Raw genomic sequence first — 27,931 nt, forward strand, 5'->3', positions numbered from 1 at the left:
AATGAGAGGGGAAAAAAAAGCTCTGAAGTGCAAAATGGCATTGACCGTCTCGATGATGCCGCGAGTCAAACCAGACTGCTAGTGCATGCAGTTCCACCAGGGGCCCTCAGTGAGCCTTTAGAGCCAGTTCAACCTTGCAGCACTGACAGGACAGAGCAACCGCTCTGGGGGCACAAAGTGGCATGCTGGGAAAAGGGCTGAAGGAGGAGGAATCTGATCGGAGTGGAAAGTGGATTACAGGACAAAGGGAAGAAGGGGCACCAGAGGGAGATGATGGGCGGGTGAGGAGAAGCAGAATCAGGTTTAATATCATCAGCATGTTGTGAAATTTGTTAACTTTGCAGCAGTACAATAAAATACATGATAAATATAGGAAGAACTGAATTACAGCAATGTGTATTAAATAGTTAAGTTAAAAATAAGTAGCGCAACAACAGAAATAAAAAACATTGAGATAGTGTTCATGGGTTTTAGAAAGCAGGTGGGGTAGAGTTATTAAGAAAATAAACTTGGAACAGAATTATGTCATTTGGCCTATCGGGTCTGTTCCACACCCATCAAGAGGGACAGCCACGACAGATTCTGACAACGGACTCCATATTGACCTAGCTGGCAGCTGTCTATACTGTGACATCAAAATTATAGATTTGAAAAACAGGAGCCATTAGGCCTAAAACCAGCAGCTACAACTAAGCTCCAATAATAGAGATTGTTCTTGCATTTATTTGGAAGGAAGAACTTGTACAAAACCAGATGATGGGCAGACTCCATTCTCACATTTACTACCCAGCAAAGATTCCTTAGAAACATCCATCTTTGAAGATGCATTTGAAATCTGATCTTTGAATTCAAATACAAATATGAAAAACGATTGATTCTTACCTTGACAAGTCGTACTGCTGCTCTGTGACTGGATCAGTCACTAGACACTCCAATGGCACTTCAGGACATGCAAATTCAGTGTACCACTTGAAGTTATAAGTGTGTTCATCTTCCTCCTACAGTGATTTTAGAAACACAAATGATTTTTAACATCGTATTCTCATATATAATACACACACGCACACGCACGGATGGAGCACCCAATAATAAAAGCAGAATTGTTCTTTAACCCCTGCCCCAGTACTGACATCTGTAGATCATGGTCTCTGTTGGGAATTTTGTTGTTGTTTGCATGGTGGGGGTGGAATGAGAGGGCTCAGTACTTTTGCTGGTGCGAGTAGGAGGGGGGTAACTTGATGCGGAGGGTGGGGGGCAAGCAAGGGTGGTTTCAGGGCTCCTGAGTATCGTTCATTTTATGAGGTCTCTTGTTTCATGGATGTCTGTGAAGAATACAAATTTCAGGCTGTATACATTCTCTGATATTAAAGGAACTAAATCTAAATCTAGCTTAGAACTTGGGTCTTCCTTTTCAGCTTAAATTCTTTCATTAATAGGACTTAGCAATCTGTCTGGAATGCTTCAAAGGAATACAGAATCGCACATTATTACCCAAGATCCTAAGAGGAAGAATCTGACTTCCAATATAACTCGGAGTCCTGCCATGTGCAGAAGTTCGCTGATGACACGGCCATAGTGGGGTGTGTCAGGAATGGACAGGAGGAGGAATATAGGAAACTGATACAGGACTTTGTGATATGGTGCAACTCAAACTACCTGCGTCTCAATGTCACCAAGACCAAGGAGATGGTGGTGGACTTTAGGAGATCTAGGCCTCATATGGAGCCAGTGATCATTAATGGAGAATGTGTGGAGCAGGTTAAGACCTACAAGTATCTGGGAGTACAGTTGGACGAGAAGCTAGACTGGACTGCCAACACAGATGCCTTGTGCAGGAAGGCACAGAGTCGACTGTACTTCCTTAGAAGGTTGGCGTCATTCAATGTCTGCAGTGAGATGCTGAAGATGTTCTATAGGTCAGTTGTTGAGAGCGCCCTCTTCTTTGTGGTGGCGTGTTGGGGAGGAAGCATTAAGAAGAAGGACGCCTCACGTCTTAATAAGCTGATAAGGAAGGCGGGCTCTGTCGTGGGCAAAGTACTGGAGAGTTTAACATCGGTAGCTGAGCGAAGGGCGCTGAGTAGGCTACGGTCAATTATGGAAAACCCTGAACATCCTCTACATAGCACCATCCAGAGACAGAGAAGCAGTTTCAGCGAAAGGTTACTGTCGATGCAATGCTCCTCAGACAGGATGAAGAGGTCAATACTCCCCAATGCCATTAGGCTTTACAATTCAACTGCCAGGACTTAAGAACTTTTTTTTTTAAAGCTATTATTAATGCTTTTTGAGTTAGTGATTTAGATGCATATCATATTATTACTGAGTTAAGTATTGTATGTAATGAGTTTTTGCTACAACAAGTGTATGGGACATTGGAAAAAATGTTGAATTTCCCCATGGGGATGAATAAAGTATCTATCTATCTATCTATCTATCATCAGCAACACATTAAAAAAAGCAAAAGGAATCTGTAGTTACAACACCGTGAACTTTCAACTGAGTCTAATAACTGACCTCAAATTCTGGATGTCCTACGCCTGCATCTTGATCACACAGGAACATAATTCGCGCAGATCGCTGTGTGTGGTGTTCATTGTTGTAGGGTGTCCCATTTGTATAGGTCAGGTGAATGATCCCATTATAATACGACAGTCTGGAGTTGGATACTCCTAGGCTCCAAGCCTTTTTGCTAAGGATAAGGGACAATTACAATAAAAGTCAGAACTTCTACATAAGCAACAGTTTTAAATCCTTTTCCTTTCTGAACCAGAGTATAGTCTTGTTAGGTAGAATGGCCACAAATAAATACTTTGCAATAAAAAATATTAGGAAGACTGGCAAACACTACATTTTGTTAAACGTGCACTGCAATCAACTGCACAGAGGGATCTCCCAAAAATGTACAGGACACCTACAAATGAGAAATTTTGTTCTAGGCCTTTAGAAAGATAGTAGGTGTATTAAAAAAACATTTTTTTAAGTAACAGGAAAAATACAAGTGGTAATAACTCTATAATAGCAAGAAGTGCCAGTTGATGGAAAAGATATCTGCAGTAAGATGCATAACACTATTTACAAAGAGCAATGCAAGACATTTAATGATAAGTTGCTGCAAAACCACGTTTACATCAAGTTACAGTGATACTTACTCGAGAGCAACCTGACAGGCACCTGAATTTGGTTGACAGAGCTCTTGGGACACATTGCCACAGATGTTGATATAAAAGTTATACTTCTCAGTTTTAATTTCATATCTGCCATTCTGCTTGGTCAGCGATGAAAGGTCGAAGTAGTAGCCTATGAATTAAACAACAGCTAGTTTCAACAGCCCTTACATACAAGCAAACTGCATTTTTTTTTAATCTGAAAGCTTCCTTCTCCCCAAAGGAAATGGATAACTGATTAAGCAGTAACCAGAATCACACATTAATGCCCAAGTCCAGCTCCTCTCGGATGAGGGATTAACAAGGCAGGGTTCTGGACAGCAAGGAAAATAGAACGGGGATTCTGCAGACGCTGGACATCCAGAGCAACACACACAAAACACTGGAGGAGCTCAGCAGGTCAGGCAGCAACTATGGAAATGAATAAACAGACGACATTAGGGCCGAGACCCTTCATCAGTCCTGAAGAAGAGTCTTAACCCAAAATGACAACTCTTTATTCCTTTCTATAGATGCTGCCTGACCTGCTGAGATCCTCCAGCATTTTGTATCAATAGAGTAGTTTAATCAGTTTGACTTGCAAACATCAATGCACTTGGCCAACAAAAAGATTCTAGAAAATAGACAAGAAAACTACTGAGCATCTTTTCATTAACTAACAGAACAACTTGCATTTAGATTCATCAGCTTTACTGTTGGTCAGGGGGAAGGAAGTTAAGTCCAATTAAAGCACTCAACACACCAAATTCAGTGTATAAATCCAAGCAAACAGGGAATTCCCAAAACACTCATTTGGTTGATAAATGTAGAACTACTAACGGTAGTATGATCACTGGAGTTGAATATGTTCTCTGAAAGAGTCGTCTATCGGTGGGTCATCAGGTGGCCGTAGCAGTTGATCCAAGGTCCATAATCCTGCCCGCAACACTCGCTTATCCAGAATATACGGTGGATCCCCTCAAAGGAGAATGCCTTGTCCATGATACTGTTTAACATGCAGAGGCTGATGCATGAGCAGCCACCACGTGGTTTTTAACAGATCAGAACATTTCTGACGACACTAAATGTGATCATTTGCTCTGGTCTGAGGGCATGCGAGAGCTTTACGGCTCTTACGTTCTTCATTGCCATGAAATATTTTGATCTTACAAATTGCTTCATACAGCAAAAACATTATCCCTCACACTCTGCTGGTTGGCAGCTTCAAGAAATGCTTTCCAACTGGAATGTTGTGCATTACAGAGAACTACTTTAAATAGTCACACCTCAAACTAGTCTTAACAGAAACAAAAGTCCATAAAATGAATGGAGAGTTTAAAAAAACAACTAAGTAGAAACAAAACAGGGGTTTTGATTGAAGTACACAAGCAGAAACAACGTTTGACCAGAGTCAGTCAGTACAGAGGCTGAATAGTACAGGCAGACGCACTTTTATTATATAAAAACACCCTGTTTAAATGGTGGAAACAAATTCCACTATTAATATTAAAAAAGGAAAGGATTTCAGTGAAGAATGGAGTGTCATTGGTAGGTTTGTGGGGCAGTTTTGGTTCAATGCTTTTCATTCATTTGGCAACATGACAGCTTGTCCTTTAAGTCACAACTTGAAAGTGGGTGTACAAGTTGTGGGGTCATTTCAGAGTTGAGGAAAGTGAAGTTATCCATGCTGGTTGTAGGGCAAGTGTTCCCCATCTTAATGCCATGGACCAATGCTATTAAGCAAGGGGTCCGTGGACCCCGGGTTGGGAACCTGTTGAAAGGTACGAACTGCTCCGGAACCTGGTGGTGTAGGACCCAATGCCAAGGGTGGTAGTGACAGAGCACGATGGGGGTCCTCGAGAGTGGATGCTGCTTTCTTGAGGCAGTGCTCACTATAAGTGTGCTCAACACTGGAGGGCTTTGCCTGTGATGGACTGAGCTGAGTACACCACTTTGTAGAGGTTTCCATTCCTGGGCGTTGATGTTTCCATACTAGTCTGGATACCCGCTGCCATGCATCTATAGAAGTCTGTCAAAGTTTCAGATGACATGCTAAAATTATGCAAACTAGAAGCACTGTCATGCTTTCTTTGTGGTGGCACTTGCTTGCTGGCCCCAGGATGCATCTCTGATATGACAATGCCAAGGAAATTAAAGTTCCTGACCCTCCCCACCCCCAATCTCCCAATGAGGACCACCTCGTGGATCTCCAATTTCTTCCCCGTCGTCAATAATCAGCTGACAATGAGAGCTTGTTATTACGGCACCATTCAACCAGATTTTCAGTCTCCCTCATATACACTCATTTGTCACCACCTTTGATTCAGCCAATGACAGCGGTGGCACCAGCAAACTTAAATATGGTATTGGAGCTGTACTTCTCCACACAATGATAGGTATAAAGCAAATAGAGTAGGGGGCTAAGCACAGCTTTGTGGTGTAGCTGTGCTGATGGAGATTGTGAGGGAGATGTTGTTGCCAATTTGAAGTGATTGGAGTGAGAAAATTGAGGATCCAGTTGCACAAGGAGGTTTTGAGGCCCAGGTCTTGTAGCTTATTGATTAGTTCTGAGGGGCTGATAGTATTGAATGCTAAGCTGTAATCATTGTAATCATGATGTATACACCTTCACTCTCCAGATGTTCCAGTTTTGAGTGAAGAGCAAATGAAATGGCATCTGCTGTCGACCTGGTGGGACAGTAGTAAAACTGGAGTGCATCCATGTCACTCCGCAGGCAGGAGTTAACATTCTTCATGACCGACCTCTCAAAGCACTCCAATACAGTGGTTAAGTGGTACACTGATTCTGTGCAATCCACAACTCATGACATCAGTAAAAAGCATGAACTAACACCGACATTCCAACTGTCTGAAGTAAAACTCAGAATTAGGAGTTCTGCACAAGTTGGCCAGTGCAAAGTTTCACGCAGACTAGAATCAAGAGGTCAGGTGCTTACCGGCTTCTGGATCGGAAACCACGCAGTGGTCGCCCTGAGCTTTTGATAAAGTGCAAGCAGCAGCCGTGCGCCATTCAATTTCATGTAAGCACTCATCGAGGCCAGTCTTCAGGATAGGAGGACTCGCCAGATCCCCTGAGAGAGAGCAGAACACAGTAAATGCAGCAGACTGGGCAGAATACTGCCTTTTAATGCAGAACTCAACATGAAATAGAAAATTAACAGTGACAATTTATGGTACATTCTCAGTACTGCTTTTTTTTTGTATTTGCACATTGGCTCTTTATCAGTCATGTGTAGCTTTTCCATTGCACTTCTAATTATTTCGATTCTACTGTGAATGCCCGCAAGAAAATTAGTCTCAGGGGAGTACATGGTGACAAATACCTACTTTGATAATAAATTTACTTTGAACCTGATACTTCATACTGTCACATACATGAAGGATCTGCACCAGTCACAAAAGCATGCAAGGTGAAAAGGGTAAGTCCAAAGGACATGTGCAGGGCTAAGAGTTGGTCTTACAGAGTGGTGGCCACTTAGAATGTAAAGCCAGAGGTGATGGAGGCAAATACGACTAAGGGGTTAAGAGGCCTTACACACATGAATGTGTACCGAATAGAGAGATATTGAGTCATTAAGCATGCAGAAGGAATTAAGTTTAGTTCGGCACTGGTTAAATTGGTTCAGCAGCCGAAGGGTCTGTTCCTACACTGCACCATTCCATGTTCTAAACAACTGAGGTCATGCAGAAAAATACAGCCTTCCTAGATTTTAGAGTAGTACCACACCGAAACAGCCCATTTACACAGATTACAAAGAAAGGGGCGTTTGCTGTCTTGGGCAAAAGTAGGGTGGATAAATCCCCAGGGCCTGACAAGGTCTCTAGTGCAGAAATTGCAGGGACCCTGGCAGAGGTATTTAAAAACACATTTAGCCACCTTCAGGCACCGATGAATGTAAAAACTTTTAATAAGGAAGAAACCAGCCAACTAGAAAATGACCCAATTATGCTTCTATCCAACTACAAAATTTTCAATAAAAATTTCATTTACATTGATGCTTTCATACATTAAGTTGCAGGCCCAAAGTGCTTTACATACATTGTAAAGATAAGTCAATAGACATAAAATTACACATACAAAATTAAAAATAAACAATAAAGACAATTATATAGAATGAAATGTAATCAAACAGACCAAATTATATACATCAAATCAACAGGTATTAAGCAGCCCTCTAAATAGGCTAAATTAGAAGTAGCTTTTTAGAAGTGTTTTGAAATGTTCCGCAATACTGGCCTGGCACATCTCAGTCAGTAGAGTATTCTAGATTTTTGGTGCTAAATAGCAAAAGGCCGCATATCTGCAGTTCTTCTACGCTGCGCTCTAGAAAGACTAATCAGACCAGTATTCACAGGTCTAAGATTACAATTAGGGATGTAAGGGGAGAGACACTACAAAATACACAGAGGAGCTCAATTATTCAGAGCCATGTATACAATTAGAAGTATTTTAAAATTTATCCTAAAGGACACGGGCAGTCAATGTAATGATGTCATAACTGGTGAAATCTGCTCAGATTTTTTTTTCATTAAGATTCTTGCTGATGCAGTTTGAACAAGCTGCAGACAATTTATATCTTTCCTCAGGCAGTCCTGAAAAGTGTGCACTGCAGTAGTCTAATTGCCTAAAAACAAACATATTTCTGCATCTTGAAATGTTATAAGAAATCAAACTCTTGCAATGTTCCTTACATGAAAGAACGCAGTTTTAGTAATATGGTGAATATGTGATTTGAAATTTAGCTCAGAGTCATTGACACCAAAATTCTTTACTTCTGGCTTAATTTGTAAGGCCAGATGATCAATTTTACTCACACTCTAATGCATGTAGTGAGCTCCAAAAGACAGTGTACAAATACCCCACAACCAGCCGACGAACCGTAAGTTCACCCCACCCCAATCCATTGAATGACTCCAATATCTTTTTCCAGTGCCGTTAAATACTTCATTTCTTCTGCTTTCAGGCAACTGGTAGAGGGATTAGAGTTGGAAATTGGGTAAACCATTATTGCTGAAATGGGTTTTGTTTGTGGAAATTAAAGTTTACTGTGATTCACCCTACTCTTCAGCAATCAATAAACGGTGTTCTCCAGTCCGCAAATCCGCATTAATTAACTTTAATCCACAAGTTTACATATCTGATTTATGAAACAGAGAACAAGTCACAAGGAAAGCAGCTTTGGTGGAAACAGATCTAAAACCAAACGAGCTGCAAGTGGATTGGGATGGAAGCAACCACCAGCTGGTTCAGGATTGGTGTTACGGGTGGCTTGATCTCATCTCCAAGCATCGTTCCCTTTCTAACAACAACACACCCTTAAAATGGCAGGTTTTTGAGTGCTGTTCCCGAGCTTGGCTAACCTTTACCTTCATGTAACAGGATCCTCTATTAAATATCATTGCACCCTAGATGTAAAGCTGTCTAATTCCCCCGATTACAGACTCCTCCCGATGGCCGATATATTCTTTAGAAGGCAAAGGAGGCAATTTTACCCAGACTGGCACACATGCAGTTTGAGGCTGAATTTCACCAACTGTTAATGGCTCTTCAAGTAACCCAGCAAACCAGCTAACTTGAAGCAATTACTGACCAGCAATGAAAGTTGGCTTTGTCAACCATCCACACTGCACAGTGAACACTTAGACCCAGAGCTGATAAAATAGTGAACGGAGATATGGGCATGAACTTACCAGGATTACATACAAAAGTAATGATAGTTTTGCTTCGTTTACTTGTGTCACACAAGTCACCATCTGAATATACAAGCTGAATGTTGTTGCCTTCTTTTTTAGGTGATGTAACAAATTTCCCAAGAGACTTAGCTCCTTGTTGACCTTGAAGAGGACAAAATTAGACAACTTAGCTGTGGTTAAAAGCAATTTCCAGTATTCATCCTTCAAAATTATTGTATCTCTGGACTACCAAACATTTAAGAGAAACTCTTCCCCTCTACTCCCAAGAAACAGGGTATAACTGTATCTCCAGATACTGGACCTACAATCAGAAATCCTGCTTGCTGGGGATTTCGAAGATTCAAAGTACACTTATTGTGGATAATGAAGTAGGTTTTCAAAGCTTGCAGAGAGATTTAGGCCAGTTAGAAGAGTGCGCTGAGCAATGGCAGATGGAGTTTAATGCTGATAAGTGTGAGGTGCTACATTTTGGTAGGAATAATCCAAATAGGACATACATGGTAAATGGTAGGGTATTGAAGAATGCAGTAGAACAGAGTGATCTAGGAATAATGGTGCATAGTTCCCTAAAGATGGAATCTCATGTGGATAGGGTGGTGAAGAAAGATTTTGGTATGCTGGCCTTTATAAATCAGAGCATTGAGTATAGGAGTTGGGATGTAATGTTAAAGTTGTACAAGGCATTGGTAAAACCGAATTTGGAGTATTGTGTACAGTTCTGGTCACTGAATTATAGGAAAGATGTCAACAAAATACAGAAAGTAGAGAGAAGATTTACTAGAATGTTACCTGGGTTTCAGCACCTAAGCTACAGGGAAAGACTGAACAAGTTAGGTCTTTATTCTTTCGAGCATAGAAGGTTGAGGGGGGACTTGATAGAGGTATTTAAAATTATGCAGGGTATAGACAGAGTTGACATGGATGGGTTTTTCCATTGAGAGCAGGGGAGATTCAAACAAGAGGACATGAGTTGAGACTTAGGGGGCAAAAGTTGAAGGGTAACATGAGGGGAAATTTCTTTACTCAGAGAGTGGTAGCTGTGTGGAATGAGCTTCCAGGAGAAGTGGTAGAGGCAGGTTTGATATTATCACTGAAAGTAAAATTGGATAGGTATATGGACAGGAAAGGAATGGAGGGTTATGGGCTGAGTGCGGGTCAATGGGACTAGGGGAGAGCAACCGTTCGGCACGGACTAGAAGGGATGAGATGGTCTGTTTCCGTGATGTAATTGTCATATGGTTATGGTTATTATCAAAGAATGTATGAAGTATACAACCAAGATTCTTGGCCACCAACAGCCACAAAACAAAGAAAAACCATGGAGGCTATTCAAAGGAAATCAACCCACCTCCAAATCCTGCGAACTGCAGTAAAAAGAAAGAAAAACACAATATAATCCACGAAAGAGTCCAGCCACATTCAGTTCGGCATTCATACCTGAAGGCTGCGCTGATTCAATATCGCCCAAAAGACCAGAAACACACCATAACATGAGCTATAGAATCCACTGCACAAACTGCATTGATCAAACCCTGCTCTGCACCATCCTCTATAGAATCCACTGCACAAACTGCATTGATCAAACCCTGCTCTGCACCATCCTCTATAGAATCCACTGCACAAACTGCATTGATCAAACCCTGCTCTGCACCATCCTCTATAGAATCCACTGCACAAACTGCATTGATCAAACCCTGCTCTGCACCATCCTCTATGGAATCCACTGCACAAACTGCATTGATCAAACCCTGCTCTGCACCATCCTCTACGGAATCCACTGCACAAACTGCATTGATCAAACCCTGCTCTGCACCATCCTCTATAGAATCCACTGCACAAACTGCATTGATCAAACCCTGCTCTGCACCATCCTCTATAGAATCCACTGCACAAACTGCATTGATCAAACCCTGCTCTGCACCATCCTCTGTAGAATCCACTGCACAAACTGCATTGATCAAACCCTGCTCTGCACCATCCTCTATGGAATCCACTGCACAAACTGCATTGATCAAACCCTGCTCTTCACCATCCTCTATGGAATCCACTGCACAAACTGCATTGATCAAACCCTGCTCTGCACCATCCTCTGTAGAATCCACTGCACAAACTGCATTGATCAAACCCTGCTCTTCACCATCCTCTATAGAATCCACTGCACAAACTGCATTGATCAAACCCTGCTCTGCACCATCCTCTATGGAATCCACTGCACAAACTGCATTGATCAAACCCTGCTCTGCACCATCCTCTGTAGAATCCACTGCACAAACTGCATTGATCAAACCCTGCTCTGCACCATCCTCTATAGAATCCACTGCACAAACTGCATTGATCAAACCCTGCTCTGCACCATCCTCTGTAGAATCCACTGCACAAACTGCATTGATCAAACCCTGCTCTGCACCATCCTCTATGGAATCCACTGCACAAACTGCATTGATCAAACCCTGCTCTGCGCCATCCTCTATGGAATCCACTGCACAAACTGCATTGATCAAACCCTGCTCTGCACCATCCTCTACGGAATCCACTGCACAAACTGCATTGATCAAACCCTGCTCTGCACCATCCTCTATGGAATCCACTGCACAAACTGCATTGATCAAACACTGCTCTGCACCATCCTCTATGGAATCCACTGCACAAACTGCATTGATCAAACCCTGCTCTGCACCATCCTCTATGGAATCCACTGCACAAACTGCATTGATCAAACCCTGCTCTGCACCATCCTCTATGGAATCCACTGCACAAACTGCATTGATCAAACACTGCTCTGCACCATCCTCTATGGAATCCACTGCACAAACTGCATTGATCAAACCCTGCTCTTCACCATCCTCTATAGAATCCACTGCACAAACTGCATTGATCAAACCCTGCTCTTCACCATCCTCTATAGAATCCACTGCACAAACTGCATTGATCAAACCCTGCTCTGCACCATCCTCTATGGAATCCACTGCACAAACTGCATTGATCAAACCCTGCTCTGCACCATCCTCTATGGAATCCACTGCACAAACTGCATTGATCAAACACTGCTCTGCACCATCCTCTATGGAATCCACTGCACAAACTGCATTGATCAAACCCTGCTCTGCACCATCCTCTATGGAATCCACTGCACAAACTGCATTGATCAAACCCTGCTCTGCACCATCCTCTATGGAATCCACTGCACAAACTGCATTGATCAAACACTGCTCTGCACCATCCTCTATGGAATCCACTGCACAAACTGCATTGATCAAACCCTGCTCTTCACCATCCTCTATAGAATCCACTGCACAAACTGCATTGATCAAACCCTGCTCTTCACCATCCTCTATAGAATCCACTGCACAAACTGCATTGATCAAACCCTGCTCTGCACCATCCTCTATGGAATCCACTGCACAAACTGCATTGATCAAACCCTGCTCTGCACCATCCTCTGTAGAATCCACTTCCCAAACTGCATTGATCAAACCCTGCTCTGCACCATCCTCTATAGAATCCACTGCACAAACTGCATTGATCAAACCCTGCTCTGCACCATCCTCTATAGAATCCACTGCACAAACTGCATTGATCAAACCCTGCTCTGCACCATCCTCTGTAGAATCCACTTCACAAACTGCATTGATCAAACCCTGCTCTGCACCATCCTCTATGGAATCCACTGCACAAACTGCATTGATCAAACCCTGCTCTGCACCATCCTCTATAGAATCCACTGCACAAACTGCATTGATCAAACCCTGCTCTGCACCATCCTCTATAGAATCCACTGCACAAACTGCATTGATCAAACCCTGCTCTGCACCATCCTCTATAGAATCCACTGCACAAACTGCATTGATCAAACCCTGCTCTGCACCATCCTCTATGGAATCCACTTCACAAACTGCATTGATCAAACCCTGCTCTGCACCATCCTCTATAGAATCCACTGCACAAACTGCATTGATCAAACCCTGCTCTGCACCATCCTCTATAGAATCCACTGCACAAACTGCATTGATCAAACCCTGCTCTGCACCATCCTCTATAGAATCCACTGCACAAACTGCATTGATCAAACCCTGCTCTGCACCATCCTCTATAGAATCCACTGCACAAACTGCATTGATCAAACCCTGCTCTGCACCATCCTCTATGGAATCCACTTCACAAACTGCATTGATCAAACCCTGCTCTGCACCATCCTCTATAGAATCCACTGAACAAACTGCATTGATCAAACCCTGCTCTGCACCATCCTCTGTAGAATCCACTGCACAAACTGCATTGATCAAACCCTGCTCTGCACCATCCTCTGTAGAATCCACTTCACAAACTGCATTGATCAAACCCTGCTCTGCACCATCCTCTATAGAATCCACTGCACAAACTGCATTGATCAAACCCTGCTCTGCACCATCCTCTATGGAATCCACTTCACAAACTGCATTGATCAAACCCTGCTCTGCACCATCCTCTGCAGAATCCACTGCACAAACTGCATTGATCAAACCCTGCTCTGCACCATCCTCTGTAGAATCCACTGCACAAACTGCATTGATCAAACCCTGCTCTGCACCATCCTCTATGGAATCCACTTCACAAACTGCATTGATCAAACCCTGCTCTGCACCATCCTCTATAGAACCCACTGCACAAACTGCATTGATCAAACCCTGCTCTTCACCATCCTCTATAGAATCCACTGCACAAACTGCATTGATCAAACCCTGCTCTGCACCATCCTCTACGGAATCCACTGCACAAACTGCATTGATCAAACCCTGCTCTGCACCATCCTCTACGGAATCCACTGCACAAACTGCATTGATCAAACCCTGCTCTTCACCATCCTCTATAGAATCCACTGCACAAACTGCATTGATCAAACCCTGCTCTGCACCATCCTCTATGGAATCCACTGCACAAACTGCATTGATCAAACCCTGCTCTGCACCATCATCTATAGAATCCACTGCACAAACTGCATTGATCAAACCCTGCTCTGCACCATCCTCTATGGAATCCACTGCACAACCTGCATTGATCAAACCCTGCGCTGCACCATCCTCTATAGAATCCACTGCACAAACTGCATTGATCAAACCCTGCTCTGCACCATCCTCTATAGAATCCACTGCACAAACTGCATTGATCAAACCCTGCTCTGCACCATCCTCTATGGAATCCACTGCACAACCTGCATTGATCAAACCCTGCTCTGCACCATCCTCTATAGAATCCACTGCACAAACTGCATTGATCAAACCCTGCTCTTCACCATCCTCTATAGAATCCACTGCACAAACTGCATTGATCAAACCCTGCTCTGCACCATCCTCTATAGAATCCACTGCACAACCTGCATTGATCAAACCCTGCTCTGCACCATCCTCTATAGAATCCACTGCACAAACTGCATTGATCAAACCCTGCTCTTCACCATCCTCTATAGAATCCACTGCACAAACTGCATTGATCAAACCCTGCTCTGCACCATCCTCTATAGAATCCACTGCACAAACTGCATTGATCAAACCCTGCTCTGCACCATCCTCTATAGAATCCACTGCACAAACTGCATTGATCAAACCCTGCTCTGCACCATCCTCTATAGAATCCACTGCACAAACTGCATTGATCAAACCCTGCTCTTCACCATCCTCTATAGAATCCACTGCACAAACTGCATTGATCAAACCCTGCTCTGCACCATCCTCTATGGAATCCACTGCACAAACTGCATTGATCAAACCCTGCTCTTCACCATCCTCTATGGAATCCACTGCACAAACTGCATTGATCAAACCCTGCTCTTCGCAATCCTCTATGGAATCCACTGCACAAACTGCATTGATCAAACCCTGCTCTGCACCATCCTCTATGGAATCCACTGCACAAACTGCATTGATCAAACCCTGCTCTGCACCATCCTCTATGGAATCCACTGCACAAACTGCATTGATCAAACCCTGCTCTGCACCATCCTCTATGGAATCCACTGCACAAACTGCATTGATCAAACCCTGCTCTTCGCCATCCTCTGTAGAATCCACTGCACAAACTGCATTGATCAAACCCTGCTCTGCACCATCCTCTATGGAATCCACTGCACAAACTGCATTGATCAAACCCTGCTCTTCGCCATCCTCTGTAGAATCCACTGCACAAACTGCATTGATCAAACCCTGCTCTGCACCATCCTCTATAGAATCCACTGCACAAACTGCATTGATCAAACCCTGCTCTGCACCATCCTCTATGGAATCCACTGCACAAACTGCATTGATCAAACCCTGCTCTGCACCATCCACTGCACAAACTGTATTGATCAAACCCTGCTCTGCACCATCCTCTATGGAATCCACTTCACAAACTGCATTGATCAAACCCTGCTCTGCACCATCCTCTGTGGAATCCATTTCACAAACTGCATTGATCAAACCCTGCTCTGCACCATCCTCTATAGAATCCACTGCACAAACTGCATTGATCAAACCCTGCTCTGCACCATCCTCTAAAGAATCCACTGCACAAACTGTATTGATCAAACCCTGCTCTGCACCATCCTCTATGGAATCCACTGCACAAACTGCATTGATCAAACCCTGCTCTGCACCATCCTCTATAGAACCCACTGCACAAACTGCATTGATCAAACCCTGCTCTGCACCATCCTCTATAGAATCCACTGCACAAACTGTATTGATCAAACCCTGCTCTTCACCATCCTCTGTAGAATCCACTGCACAAACTGCATTGATCAAACCCTGCTCTGCACCATCCTCTGTAGAATCCACTGCACAAACTGCATTGATCAAACCCTGCTCTGCACCATCCTCTATGGAACCCACTGCACAAACTGCATTGATCAAACCCTGCTCTGCACCATCCTCTATAGAATCCACTGCACAAACTGCATTGATCAAACCCTGCTCTGCACCATCCTCTATAGAATCCACTGCACAAACTGCATTGATCAAACCCTGCTCTGCGCCATCCACTATAGAATCCACTGCACAAACTGCATTGATCAAACCCTGCTCTGCACCATCCTCTATAGAATCCACTGCACAAACTGCATTGATCAAACCCTGCTCTGCACCATCCTCTATAGAATCCACTGCACAAACTGCATTGATCAAACCCTGCTCTTCACCATCCTCTATGGAATCCACCGCACAAACTGCATTGATCAAACCCTGCTCTGCACCATCCTCTATAGAACCCACTGCACAAACTGCATTGATCAAACCCTGCTCTTCACCATCCTCTATAGAATCCACTGCACAAACTGCATTGATCAAACCCTGCTCTGCACCATCCTCCATGGAATCCACTGCACAAACTGCATTGATCAAACCCTGCTCTTCACCATCCTCTATGGAATCCACTGCACAAACTGCATTGATCAAACCCTGCTCTTCGCCATCCTCTATGGAATCCACTGCACAAACTGCATTGATCAAACCCTGCTCTGCACCATCCTCTGTAGAATCCACTGCACAAACTGCATTGATCAAACCCTGCTCTGCACCATCCTCTATAGAATCCACTGCACAAACTGCATTGATCAAACCCTGCTCTGCACCATCCTCTGTGGAATCCACTGCACAAACTGTATTGATCAAACCCTGCTCTGCACCATCCTCTATGGAATCCACTGCACAAACTGCATTGATCAAACCCTGCTCTTCACCATCCTCTATGGAATCCACTGCACAAACTGCATTGATCAAACCCTGCTCTTCGCCATCCTCTATGGAATCCACTGCACAAACTGCATTGATCAAACCCTGCTCTTCACCATCCTCTATGGAATCCACTGCACAAACTGCATTGATCAAACCCTGCTCTTCGCCATCCTCTATGGAATCCACTGCACAAACTGCATTGATCAAACCCTGCTCTGCACCATCCTCTGTAGAATCCACTGCACAAACTGCATTGATCAAACCCTGCTCTGCACCATCCTCTATAGAATCCACTGCACAAACTGCATTGATCAAACCCTGCTCTGCACCATCCTCTGTGGAATCCACTGCACAAACTGTATTGATCAAACCCTGCTCTGCACCATCCTCTATGGAATCCACTTCACAAACTGCATTGATCAAACCCTGCTCTGCACCATCCTCTGGGGAATCCACTTCACAAACTGCATTGATCAAACCCTGCTCTGCACCATCCTCTATAGAATCCACTGCACAAACTGCATTGATCAAACCCTGCTCTGCACCATCCTCTGGGGAATCCACTGCACAAACTGCATTGATCAAACCCTGCTCTGCACCATCCTCTATAGAATCCACTGCACAAACTGTATTGATCAAACCCTTCTCTGCACCATCCTCTATGGAATCCACTGCACAAACTGCATTGATCAAACCCTGCTCTGCACCATCCTCTATGGAATCCACTGCACAACCTGCATTGATCAAACCCTGCTCTGCACCATCCTCTATAGAATCCACTGCACAAACTGCATTGATCAAACCCTGCTCTGCACCATCCTCTATAGAATCCACTGCACAAACTGCATTGATCAAACCCTGCTCTGCACCATCCTCTATGGAATCCACTGCACAACCTGCATTGATCAAACCCTGCTCTGCACCATCCTCTATAGAATCCACTGCACAAACTGCATTGATCAAACCCTGCTCTTCACCATCCTCTATAGAATCCACTGCACAAACTGCATTGATCAAACCCTGCTCTGCACCATCCTCTATAGAATCCACTGCACAAACTGCATTGATCAAACCCTGCTCTGCACCATCCTCTATAGAATCCACTGCACAAACTGCATTGATCAAACCCTGCTCTGCACCATCCTCTATAGAATCCACTGCACAAACTGCATTGATCAAACCCTGCTCTTCACCATCCTCTATAGAATCCACTGCACAAACTGCATTGATCAAACCCTGCTCTTCGCCATCCTCTATGGAATCCACTGCACAAACTGCATTGATCAAACCCTGCTCTGCACCATCCTCTGTAGAATCCACTGCACAAACTGCATTGATCAAACCCTGCTCTGCACCATCCTCTATAGAATCCACTGCACAAACTGCATTGATCAAACCCTGCTCTGCACCATCCTCTATGGAATCCACTGCACAAACTGCATTGATCAAACCCTGCTCTGCACCATCCTCTGTGGAATCCACTGCACAAACTGTATTGATCAAACCCTGCTCTGCACCATCCTCTATGGAATCCACTTCACAAACTGCATTGATCAAACCCTGCTCTGCACCATCCTCTGGGGAATCCACTTCACAAACTGCATTGATCAAACCCTGCTCTGCACCATCCTCTATAGAATCCACTGCACAAACTGCATTGATCAAACCCTGCTCTGCACCATCCTCTGGGGAATCCACTGCACAAACTGCATTGATCAAACCCTGCTCTGCACCATCCTCTATAGAATCCACTGCACAAACTGTATTGATCAAACCCTTCTCTGCACCATCCTCTATGGAATCCACTGCACAAACTGCATTGATCAAACCCTGCTCTGCACCATCCTCTATGGAATCCACTGCACAAACTGCATTGATCAAACCCTGCTCTGCACCATCCTCTATGGAATCCACTGCACAAACTGCATTGATCAAACCCTGCTCTTCGCCATCCTCTGTAGAATCCACTGCACAAACTGCATTGATCAAACCCTGCTCTGCACCATCCTCTATAGAATCCACTGCACAAACTGCATTGATCAAACCCTGCTCTGCACCATCCTCTATGGAATCCACTGCACAAACTGCATTGATCAAACCCTGCTCTGCACCATCCACTGCACAAACTGTATTGATCAAACCCTGCTCTGCACCATCCTCTATGGAATCCACTTCACAAACTGCATTGATCAAACCCTGCTCTGCACCATCCTCTATGGAATCCACTTCACAAACTGCATTGATCAAACCCTGCTCTGCACCATCCTCTGTGGAATCCATTTCACAAACTGCATTGATCAAACCCTGCTCTGCACCATCCTCTATAGAATCCACTGCACAAACTGCATTGATCAAACCCTGCTCTGCACCATCCTCTATAGAATCCACTGCACAAACTGTATTGATCAAACCCTGCTCTGCACCATCCTCTATGGAATCCACTGCACAAACTGCATTGATCAAACCCTGCTCTGCACCATCCTCTATAGAATCCACTTCACAAACTGCATTGATCAAACCCTGCTCTGCACCATCCTCTGTGGAATCCATTTCACAAACTGCATTGATCAAACCCTGCTCTGCACCATCCTCTATGGAATCCACTTCACAAACTGCATTGATCAAACCCTGCTCTGCACCATCCTCTGTGGAATCCATTTCACAAACTGCATTGATCAAACCCTGCTCTGCACCATCCTCTATAGAATCCACTGCACAAACTGCATTGATCAAACCCTGCTCTGCACCATCCTCTATAGAATCCACTGCACAAACTGTATTGATCAAACCCTGCTCTGCACCATCCTCTATGGAATCCACTGCACAAACTGCATTGATCAAACCCTGCTCTGCACCATCCTCTATAGAATCCACTTCACAAACTGCATTGATCAAACCCTGCTCTGCACCATCCTCTGTGGAATCCACTTCACAAACTGCATTGATCAAACCCTGCTCTGCACCATCCTCTATAGAACCCACTGCACAAACTGCATTGATCAAACCCTGCTCTGCACCATCCTCTGTAGAATCCACTGCACAAACTGCATTGATCAAACCCTGCTCTGCACCATCCTCTATGGAATCCACTGCACAAACTGCATTGACCAAACCCTGCTCTGCACCATCCTCTATAGAATCCACTGCACAAACTGCATTGATCAAACCCTGCTCTGCACCATCCTCTATAGAATCCACTGCACAAACTGCATTGATCAAACCCTGCTCTGCGCCATCCACTATAGAATCCACTGCACAAACTGCATTGATCAAACCCTGCTCTGCACCATCCTCTATAGAATCCACTGCACAAACTGCATTGATCAAACCCTGCTCTTCACCATCCTCTATGGAATCCACCGCACAAACTGCATTGATCAAACCCTGCTCTGCACCATCCTCTATAGAACCCACTGCACAAACTGCATTGATCAAACCCTGCTCTTCACCATCCTCTATAGAATCCACTGCACAAACTGCATTGATCAAACCCTGCTCTGCACCATCCTCTATGGAATCCACTGCACAAACTGCATTGATCAAACCCTGCTCTTCACCATCCTCTATGGAATCCACTGCACAAACTGCATTGATCAAACCCTGCTCTTCGCCATCCTCCATGGAATCCACTGCACAAACTGCATTGATCAAACCCTGCTCTGCACCATCCTCTGTAGAATCCACTGCACAAACTGCATTGATCAAACCCTGCTCTGCACCATCCTCTATAGAATCCACTGCACAAACTGCATTGATCAAACCCTGCTCTGCACCATCCTCTATGGAATCCACTGCACAAACTGCATTGATCAAACCCTGCTCTGCACCATCCTCTATAGAATCCACTGCACAAACTGCATTGATCAAACCCTGCTCTGCACCATCCTCTATGGAATCCACTGCACAAACTGCATTGATCAAACCCTGCTCTGCACCATCCTCTGTGGAATCCACTGCACAAACTGTATTGATCAAACCCTGCTCTGCACCATCCTCTATGGAATCCACTTCACAAACTGCATTGATCAAACCCTGCTCTGCACCATCCTCTGGGGAATCCACTTCACAAACTGCATTGATCAAACCCTGCTCTGCACCATCCTCTATAGAATCCACTGCACAAACTGCATTGATCAAACCCTGCTCTGCACCATCCTCTGGGGAATCCACTGCACAAACTGCATTGATCAAACCCTGCTCTGCACCATCCTCTATAGAATCCACTGCACAAACTGTATTGATCAAACCCTTCTCTGCACCATCCTCTATGGAATCCACTGCACAAACTGCATTGATCAAACCCTGCTCTGCACCATCCTCTATGGAATCCACTGCACAACCTGCATTGATCAAACCCTGCTCTGCACCATCCTCTATAGAACCCACTGCACAAACTGCATTGATCAAACCCTGCTCTTCACCATCCTCTATAGAATCCACTGCACAAACTGCATTGATCAAACCCTGCTCTGCACCATCTTCTTTTGAATCCACTGCACAAACTGCATTGATCAAACCCTGCTCTGCACCATCCTCTATAGAATCCACTGCACAAACTGCATTGATCAAACCCTGCTCTGCACCATCCTCTGTAGAATCCATTTCACAAACTGCATTGATCAAACCCTGCTCTGCACCATCCTCTATAGAATCCACTGCACAAACTGCATTGATCAAACCCTGCTCTGCACCATCCTCTATAGAATCCACTGCACAAACTGCATTGATCAAACCCTGCTCTGCACCATCCTCTATAGAATCCACTGCACAAACTGCATTGATCAAACCCTGCTCTGCACCATCCTCTATAGAATCCACTGCACAAACTGCATTGATCAAACCCTGCTCTTCACCATCCTCTATAGAATCCACTGCACAAACTGCATTGATCAAACCCTGCTCTGCACCATCCTCTATAGAATCCACTGCACAAACTGCATTGATCAAACCCTGCTCTGCACCATCCTCTATAGAATCCACTGCACAAACTGCATTGATCAAACCCTGCTCTGCACCATCCTCTATGGAATCCACTGCACAAACTGCATTGATCAAACCCTGCTCTGCACCATCCTCTATAGAATCCACTGCACAAACTGCATTGATCAAACCCTGCTCTGCACCATCCTCTGTGGAATCCACTTCACAAACTGCATTGATCAAACCCTGCTCTGCACCATCCTCTATAGAACCCACTGCACAAACTGCATTGATCAAACCCTGCTCTGCACCATCCTCTGTAGAATCCACTGCACAAACTGCATTGATCAAACCCTGCTCTGCACCATCCTCTATAGAATCCACTGCACAAACTGCATTGATCAAACCCTGCTCTGCACCATCCTCTATAGAATCCACTGCACAAACTGCATTGATCAAACCCTGCTCTGCGCCATCCACTATAGAATCCACTGCACAAACTGCATTGATCAAACCCTGCTCTGCACCATCCTCTATAGAATCCACTGCACAAACTGCATTGATCAAACCCTGCTCTTCACCATCCTCTATGGAATCCACTGCACAAACTGCATTGATCAAACCCTGCTCTGCACCATCCTCTATAGAACCCACTGCACAAACTGCATTGATCAAACCCTGCTCTTCACCATCCTCTATAGAATCCACTGCACAAACTGCATTGATCAAACCCTGCTCTGCACCATCCTCTATGGAATCCACTGCACAAACTGCATTGATCAAACCCTGCTCTTCACCATCCTCTATAGAATCCACTGCACAAACTGCATTGATCAAACCCTGCTCTGCACCATCCTCTATGGAATCCACTGCACAAACTGCATTGATCAAACCCTGCTCTGCACCATCCTCTATAGAATCCACTGCACAAACTGCATTGATCAAACCCTGCTCTTCACCATCCTCTATGGAATCCACTGCACAAACTGCATTGATCAAACCCTGCTCTTCGCCATCCTCTATGGAATCCACTGCACAAACTGCATTGATCAAACCCTGCTCTGCACCATCCTCTGTAGAATCCACTGCACAAACTGCATTGATCAAACCCTGCTCTTCACCATCCTCTATGGAATCCACTGCACAAACTGCATTGATCAAACCCTGCTCTTCGCCATCCTCTATGGAATCCACCGCACAAACTGCATTGATCAAATCCTGCTCTGCACCATCCTCTGTAGAATCCACTGCACAAACTGCATTGATCAAACCCTGCTCTGCACCATCCTCTATAGAATCCACTGCACAAACTGCATTGATCAAACCCTGCTCTGCACCATCCTCTATGGAATCCACTGCACAAACTGCATTGATCAAACCCTGCTCTGCACCATCCTCTGTGGAATCCACTGCACAAACTGTATTGATCAAACCCTGCTCTGCACCATCCTCTATGGAATCCACTTCACAAACTGCATTGATCAAACCCTGCTCTGCACCATCCTCTGTGGAATCCACTGCACAAACTGCATTGATCAAACCCTGCTCTGCACCATCCTCTATGGAATCCACTGCACAAACTGCATTGATCAAACCCTGCTCTTCACCTTCCTCTATAGAATCCACTGCACAAACTGCATTGATCAAACCCTGCTCTGCACCATCTTCTTTTGAATCCACTGCACAAACTGCATTGATCAAACCCTGCTCTGCACCATCCTCTATAGAATCCACTGCACAAACTGCATTGATCAAACCCTGCTCTGCACCATCCTCTATAGAATCCACTGCACAAACTGCATTGATCAAACCCTGCTCTGCACCATCCTCTGTAGAATCCACTGCACAAACTGCATTGATCAAACCCTGCTCTTCACCATCCTCTATAGAATCCACTGCACAAACTGCATTGATCAAACCCTGCTCTGCACCATCCTCTATGGAATCCACTGCACAAACTGCATTGATCAAACCCTGCTCTTCGCCATCCTCTATGGAATCCACTGCACAAACTGCATTGATCAAACCCTGCTCTGCACCATCCTCTATGGAATCCACTGCACAAACTGCATTGATCAAACCCTGCTCTTCACCATCCTCTATAGAATCCACTGCACAAACTGCATTGATCAAACCCTGCTCTTCACCATCCTCTATGGAATCCACTGCACAAACTGCATTGATCAAACCCTGCTCTTCGCCATCCTCTATGGAATACACTGCACAAACTGCATTGATCAAACCCTGCTCTGCACCATCCTCTGTAGAATCCATTTCACAAACTGCATTGATCAAACCCTGCTCTGCACCATCCTCTATAGAATCCACTGCACAAACTGCATTGATCAAACCCTGCTCTGCACCATCCTCTATAGAATCCACTGCACAAACTGTATTGATCAAACCCTGCTCTGCACCATCCTCTATAGAATCCACTGCACAAACTGCATTGATCAAACCCTGCTCTGCACCATCCTCTATAGAATCCACTGCACAAACTGCATTGATCAAACCCTGCTCTGCACCATCCTCTATGGAATCCACTGCACAAACTGCATTGATCAAACCCTGCTCTGCACCATCCTCTATAGAACCCACTGCACAAACTGCATTGATCAAACCCTGCTCTGCACCATCCTCTGTAGAATCCACTGCACAAACTGCATTGATCAAACCCTGCTCTGCACCATCCTCTGTAGAATCCACTGCACAAACTGCATTGATCAAACCCTGCTCTTCACCATCCTCTATAGAATCCACTGCACAAACTGCATTGATCAAACCCTGCTCTTCACCATCCTCTATGGAATCCACTGCACAAACTGCATTGATCAAACCCTGCTCTTCACCATCCTCTATAGAATCCACTGCACAAACTGCATTGATCAAACCCTGCTCTTCACCATCCTCTATAGAATCCACTGCACAAACTGCATTGATCAAACCCTGCTCTTCACCATCCTCTATAGAATCCACTGCACAAACTGCATTGATCAAACCCTGCTCTTCACCATCAACCTTTCTCTACTTTAAGACAGAGGACAGTGGTGATTCGGTTTTATCCTGGATGGAACTCTGACTAGTGGTGTTTTGCAAGGATCCTTCGATTCAGATGAAAATGTGGTGTGTGGGTTTGAAGACAAAGATTGGTGCTCTGGATGGCATTGAGGGTAGCCAAAGAATGCCACGGGATACAGATTTGGGCAGAGGTAGCAGTTTGAGTTTAATCTGGGCAAGTGCAAAGTGTTACATTTTGAGAGATCCAATAAAGGAACCGTAGACAGTTATGCTGATGAACAGAGGGACCTTGGAGTTCAGGTACGTGGCATCCATCCTTCCTGGCTGCACAGAGGGATAAAGGCAGCACATGGCATGCTTGGCTTTTCTAGTTATAGCCCTGAATTGAACAGCCAGGAAGTTACAGCTTTATAAAACTCTGGTTAGGTCACATTTAAGATATTACTGGTCACCTCATTACAGGGAGGATTTGGAGGTTTTAAGAGCAGATGCAGAGGTGGTTTACAAGGATGCTGCCTAGCTTTGGAGGGCGTACTATGAGTGAGGAGAGTTTGGACAAACTGGGGATGTTTTCTCCAGAGTAGTAGAGGTTAGTGCGGAGACATTATTGAAGTTTATAAATTACGTGAAGACAGTAGACAACCAGCATCTTTCTCAGAATTGAAATGTCGAGTAGTCGAGGGCACATATTCAAGATGAGAGGAGGAAAGTACGGGAGGTGTGCACGGCAGTTTTTGGTTTCATTACACAGAGTAGTGGGTGCCTGGAATACACTACCAGGGGAGGTGAACATACAAGAAAGTAAGGCACTCCTAGACAGGCACATGACTATGCAGAGAAGGGACGACTGATAACGGTCGATCTATGGGAAAGAGGATGAGATTCATGAGGAATCGTTGGCATGTCAGGAGTGGCAGAGAAACCCACTGCAAGAAGTCTGTACGTTCTCCCATGACAACGTGCAATCCCTCCAGGCACTCTGCTTTCCTCCTGATTTCCAAACTACGTACGGGTTAGGCCAAGCTTTGGGCATGCCACGTTGGCGCTGGAAGCATGGTGGCCCCAGCACATCCTCAGACTGCGTTGGTTATTGACGCAGAACAACGTATTTCACTGCATGTTTTGATGTATCCATCAGAAATAAAACTAATCCTAAATCTTTATTAGTACAGTAAAATATCACGTGCTGCACGATATTTTTCCTCAATTCCATGAAAGAAAATCCAACATAAATTTAAAACATTTTGGATACACAGATTATCAAGTCCTTAAGTGACTGATTGATAAGGAGTTTGTATTCTCCATGATTACTGATAGAACCGAGAAACATATTGCCTTTACAACCAATTTTCATTTTTGATCTAACCAATCTTAGTGGCTTGCAGTTTACCTAATAACTAAATATAACTCAACACCATGACATTCCTTTACATTGTTTTCTGGTGTCCCACCATAGCCTGTCCTCCATCTCTTGGAAGGACAGGCTGTTTATTTCTAACATTTCTCCCTTTTGGAGTTCAGTCTTCAGTGCAGTGGAGTTCACACTGGCACGTACTCCCGTTTTTAATGGGGTTGTCGATTGGAGAGCATCTCCAGGAGAATAATCCTGGGAATGAAAGGGTTAATGCACCAGGAGCACTTGATGGCTCTAGACCCCTATTCCTTCAAGTTAGGAAGAATGAAGGGTGATCTCGCTGAAGCCTATCAACTACTGAAAGACCCAGATAGAGAGGATGTGGAAAGAATGTTTCCTATAAAGGGGGAGTCTAGGATCAGCAGGCATAGAGGAACACCCCTGTGGAAGAAAAATGCAGAGGAATGTCTTTCAGGGTAAATCTGTGGAAAGTCATGTGGAGGAAATGTCATTGGGTATATTTAAAGTGGAGGATAAGTTCTTGATTAATGATGGCATCAAAGATTTGGGGCAAAGATAGGAAAATAAATGGTGGAGCAGACATGATGGGCCAAATGGTCTAATTCGGCTGCCATATCTTGTGTCCAATTGCATAGGGTTGGTGAGAGACCTCTTGTGCAAATAGTTTCTTTGGGAACGAATTAATGAAATGACAGAAAACACTTATAACGTTAGCTGAATCACAGACATTGTGGTGATCCAACTGGGACAGCATTCCAGAACAGAGTATTTAGGGAGATTTTGAAAGACTCAGGAAGTGCCTGACATCTTCTTATAGTAAATCCCTGACAGCTGACTGGGAGAAAACTCTAATGTTCAGAAGAACATTTGAGTTTTTCCACAATTTTTTTTGACAATATTGGCATGTAGGGATCCTGAGAAATGGATTTGAGATTTAAAACCAGTCTATAAAGGGAAAGGAATTGCCAGTGTCAGATGTCTACAGATCGTTTCTGCTATTCCCACTGAGTTTTCTCCAGCAGATTGTCTGAGCACCTGCAATCCCATGCCTTTATGACAGACCAGACCTAACGGGGTTATAGACCATTCTTGTATCTTATTCATCTTCATAATTGCTTCCCAGAGTCTTCAAGGGTTTCAGAAGTCCTTTTGCACCTGTGTAATGAAATTCACAGAAGATAGAACCTTCACTCACCTACAGAACAGATCGCTGCATCGTCAGGACATCCTCTTGTCCGATTATCCTTCAGTACATTGTGGCACACATTAATGTAAATCTGCGTCCGGCCAGACCTCCAGTTGCTGTCCAGCACCTCCCAGTTTCGTGTGTTGTCCGACTCAGGAATGTCACTTGCTGCACATGAATTTCCAACAGCTCTTTAAAAAACATACATTACTTGCCACTTTTACAAATACAAGTCAGCCTGCAGTGCGGTAGCTAAAGCCTGGCTTTTGCTGCTCCAGTGCCTCATGGTCTCACACTGTACAGGTGGAAGGGACCGGCATTGCACAAACGAACATCTTGCTCTCACCTCGTCACCTGCACCCCAGAAGCACGGTCTCCCCCACCCCCCATTGAGCCATAGTGCACAGACAACACTCACGCGTGCAGAAACAGAGTTCCAAGTCACCGAGGTTCCACTCAGTATCTGCATGAAGATGCCATCAACTTGCCTCTGTTGGACCACTTCAGGTGATCAAACACATCAGAAATAGCAATGCCTGGCCATGCGGCCCGGCAAACCTGCTCCTTCACTCAGTATCAAGACCGATCGACATAACTAGTTTCCTGGATAATCCCAAACCTTCAATTCCCTTTATATCCAGAAATCCATCCATTACGAAATAGAACAAAGTCAAACAACAAGCTTCCATGCAGGATTTCAAAAATTCGCAATCCTGCATGAAAACAAAACACTGGAGGAACTCTGTAGGTCAGGTAGCATCAGCGGAGGGGAATAAACATTCAACATTTTAGGCTCAGACCCTTTATCAGGGCTGGAAATAAGAGGGAAAGGTCTTGGCCTGAAATACTCCCCGTTTAATTCCCTCCCATAGATGCTGCCTGGCATGCTCAG

The 27,931-nt window shown here is 44.5% G+C and overlaps 1 protein-coding gene across 1 annotated transcript in view; it reads right to left on the minus strand.

Moving 5' to 3' along the window:
• igf2r (insulin-like growth factor 2 receptor) overlaps positions 1-27,931 on the minus strand; it is a 200,444-nt gene that overhangs the window by 105,509 nt on the left and 67,004 nt on the right. Inside the window, exons 12-17 of the mRNA XM_073051626.1 lie at positions 27,049-27,207; positions 8,856-8,999; positions 6,101-6,235; positions 3,150-3,297; positions 2,515-2,689; positions 883-998 (exon numbers count right to left, since the gene is read on the minus strand). Of these exons, the coding sequence (XP_072907727.1) occupies positions 883-998; positions 2,515-2,689; positions 3,150-3,297; positions 6,101-6,235; positions 8,856-8,999; positions 27,049-27,207 (877 nt within the window). The remainder of the gene's footprint in view (positions 1-882; positions 999-2,514; positions 2,690-3,149; positions 3,298-6,100; positions 6,236-8,855; positions 9,000-27,048; positions 27,208-27,931) is intronic.

Source organism: Hemitrygon akajei, chromosome 7 (assembly GCF_048418815.1).
Source record: "Hemitrygon akajei chromosome 7, sHemAka1.3, whole genome shotgun sequence".
NCBI lineage: Eukaryota > Metazoa > Chordata > Chondrichthyes > Myliobatiformes > Dasyatidae > Hemitrygon > Hemitrygon akajei.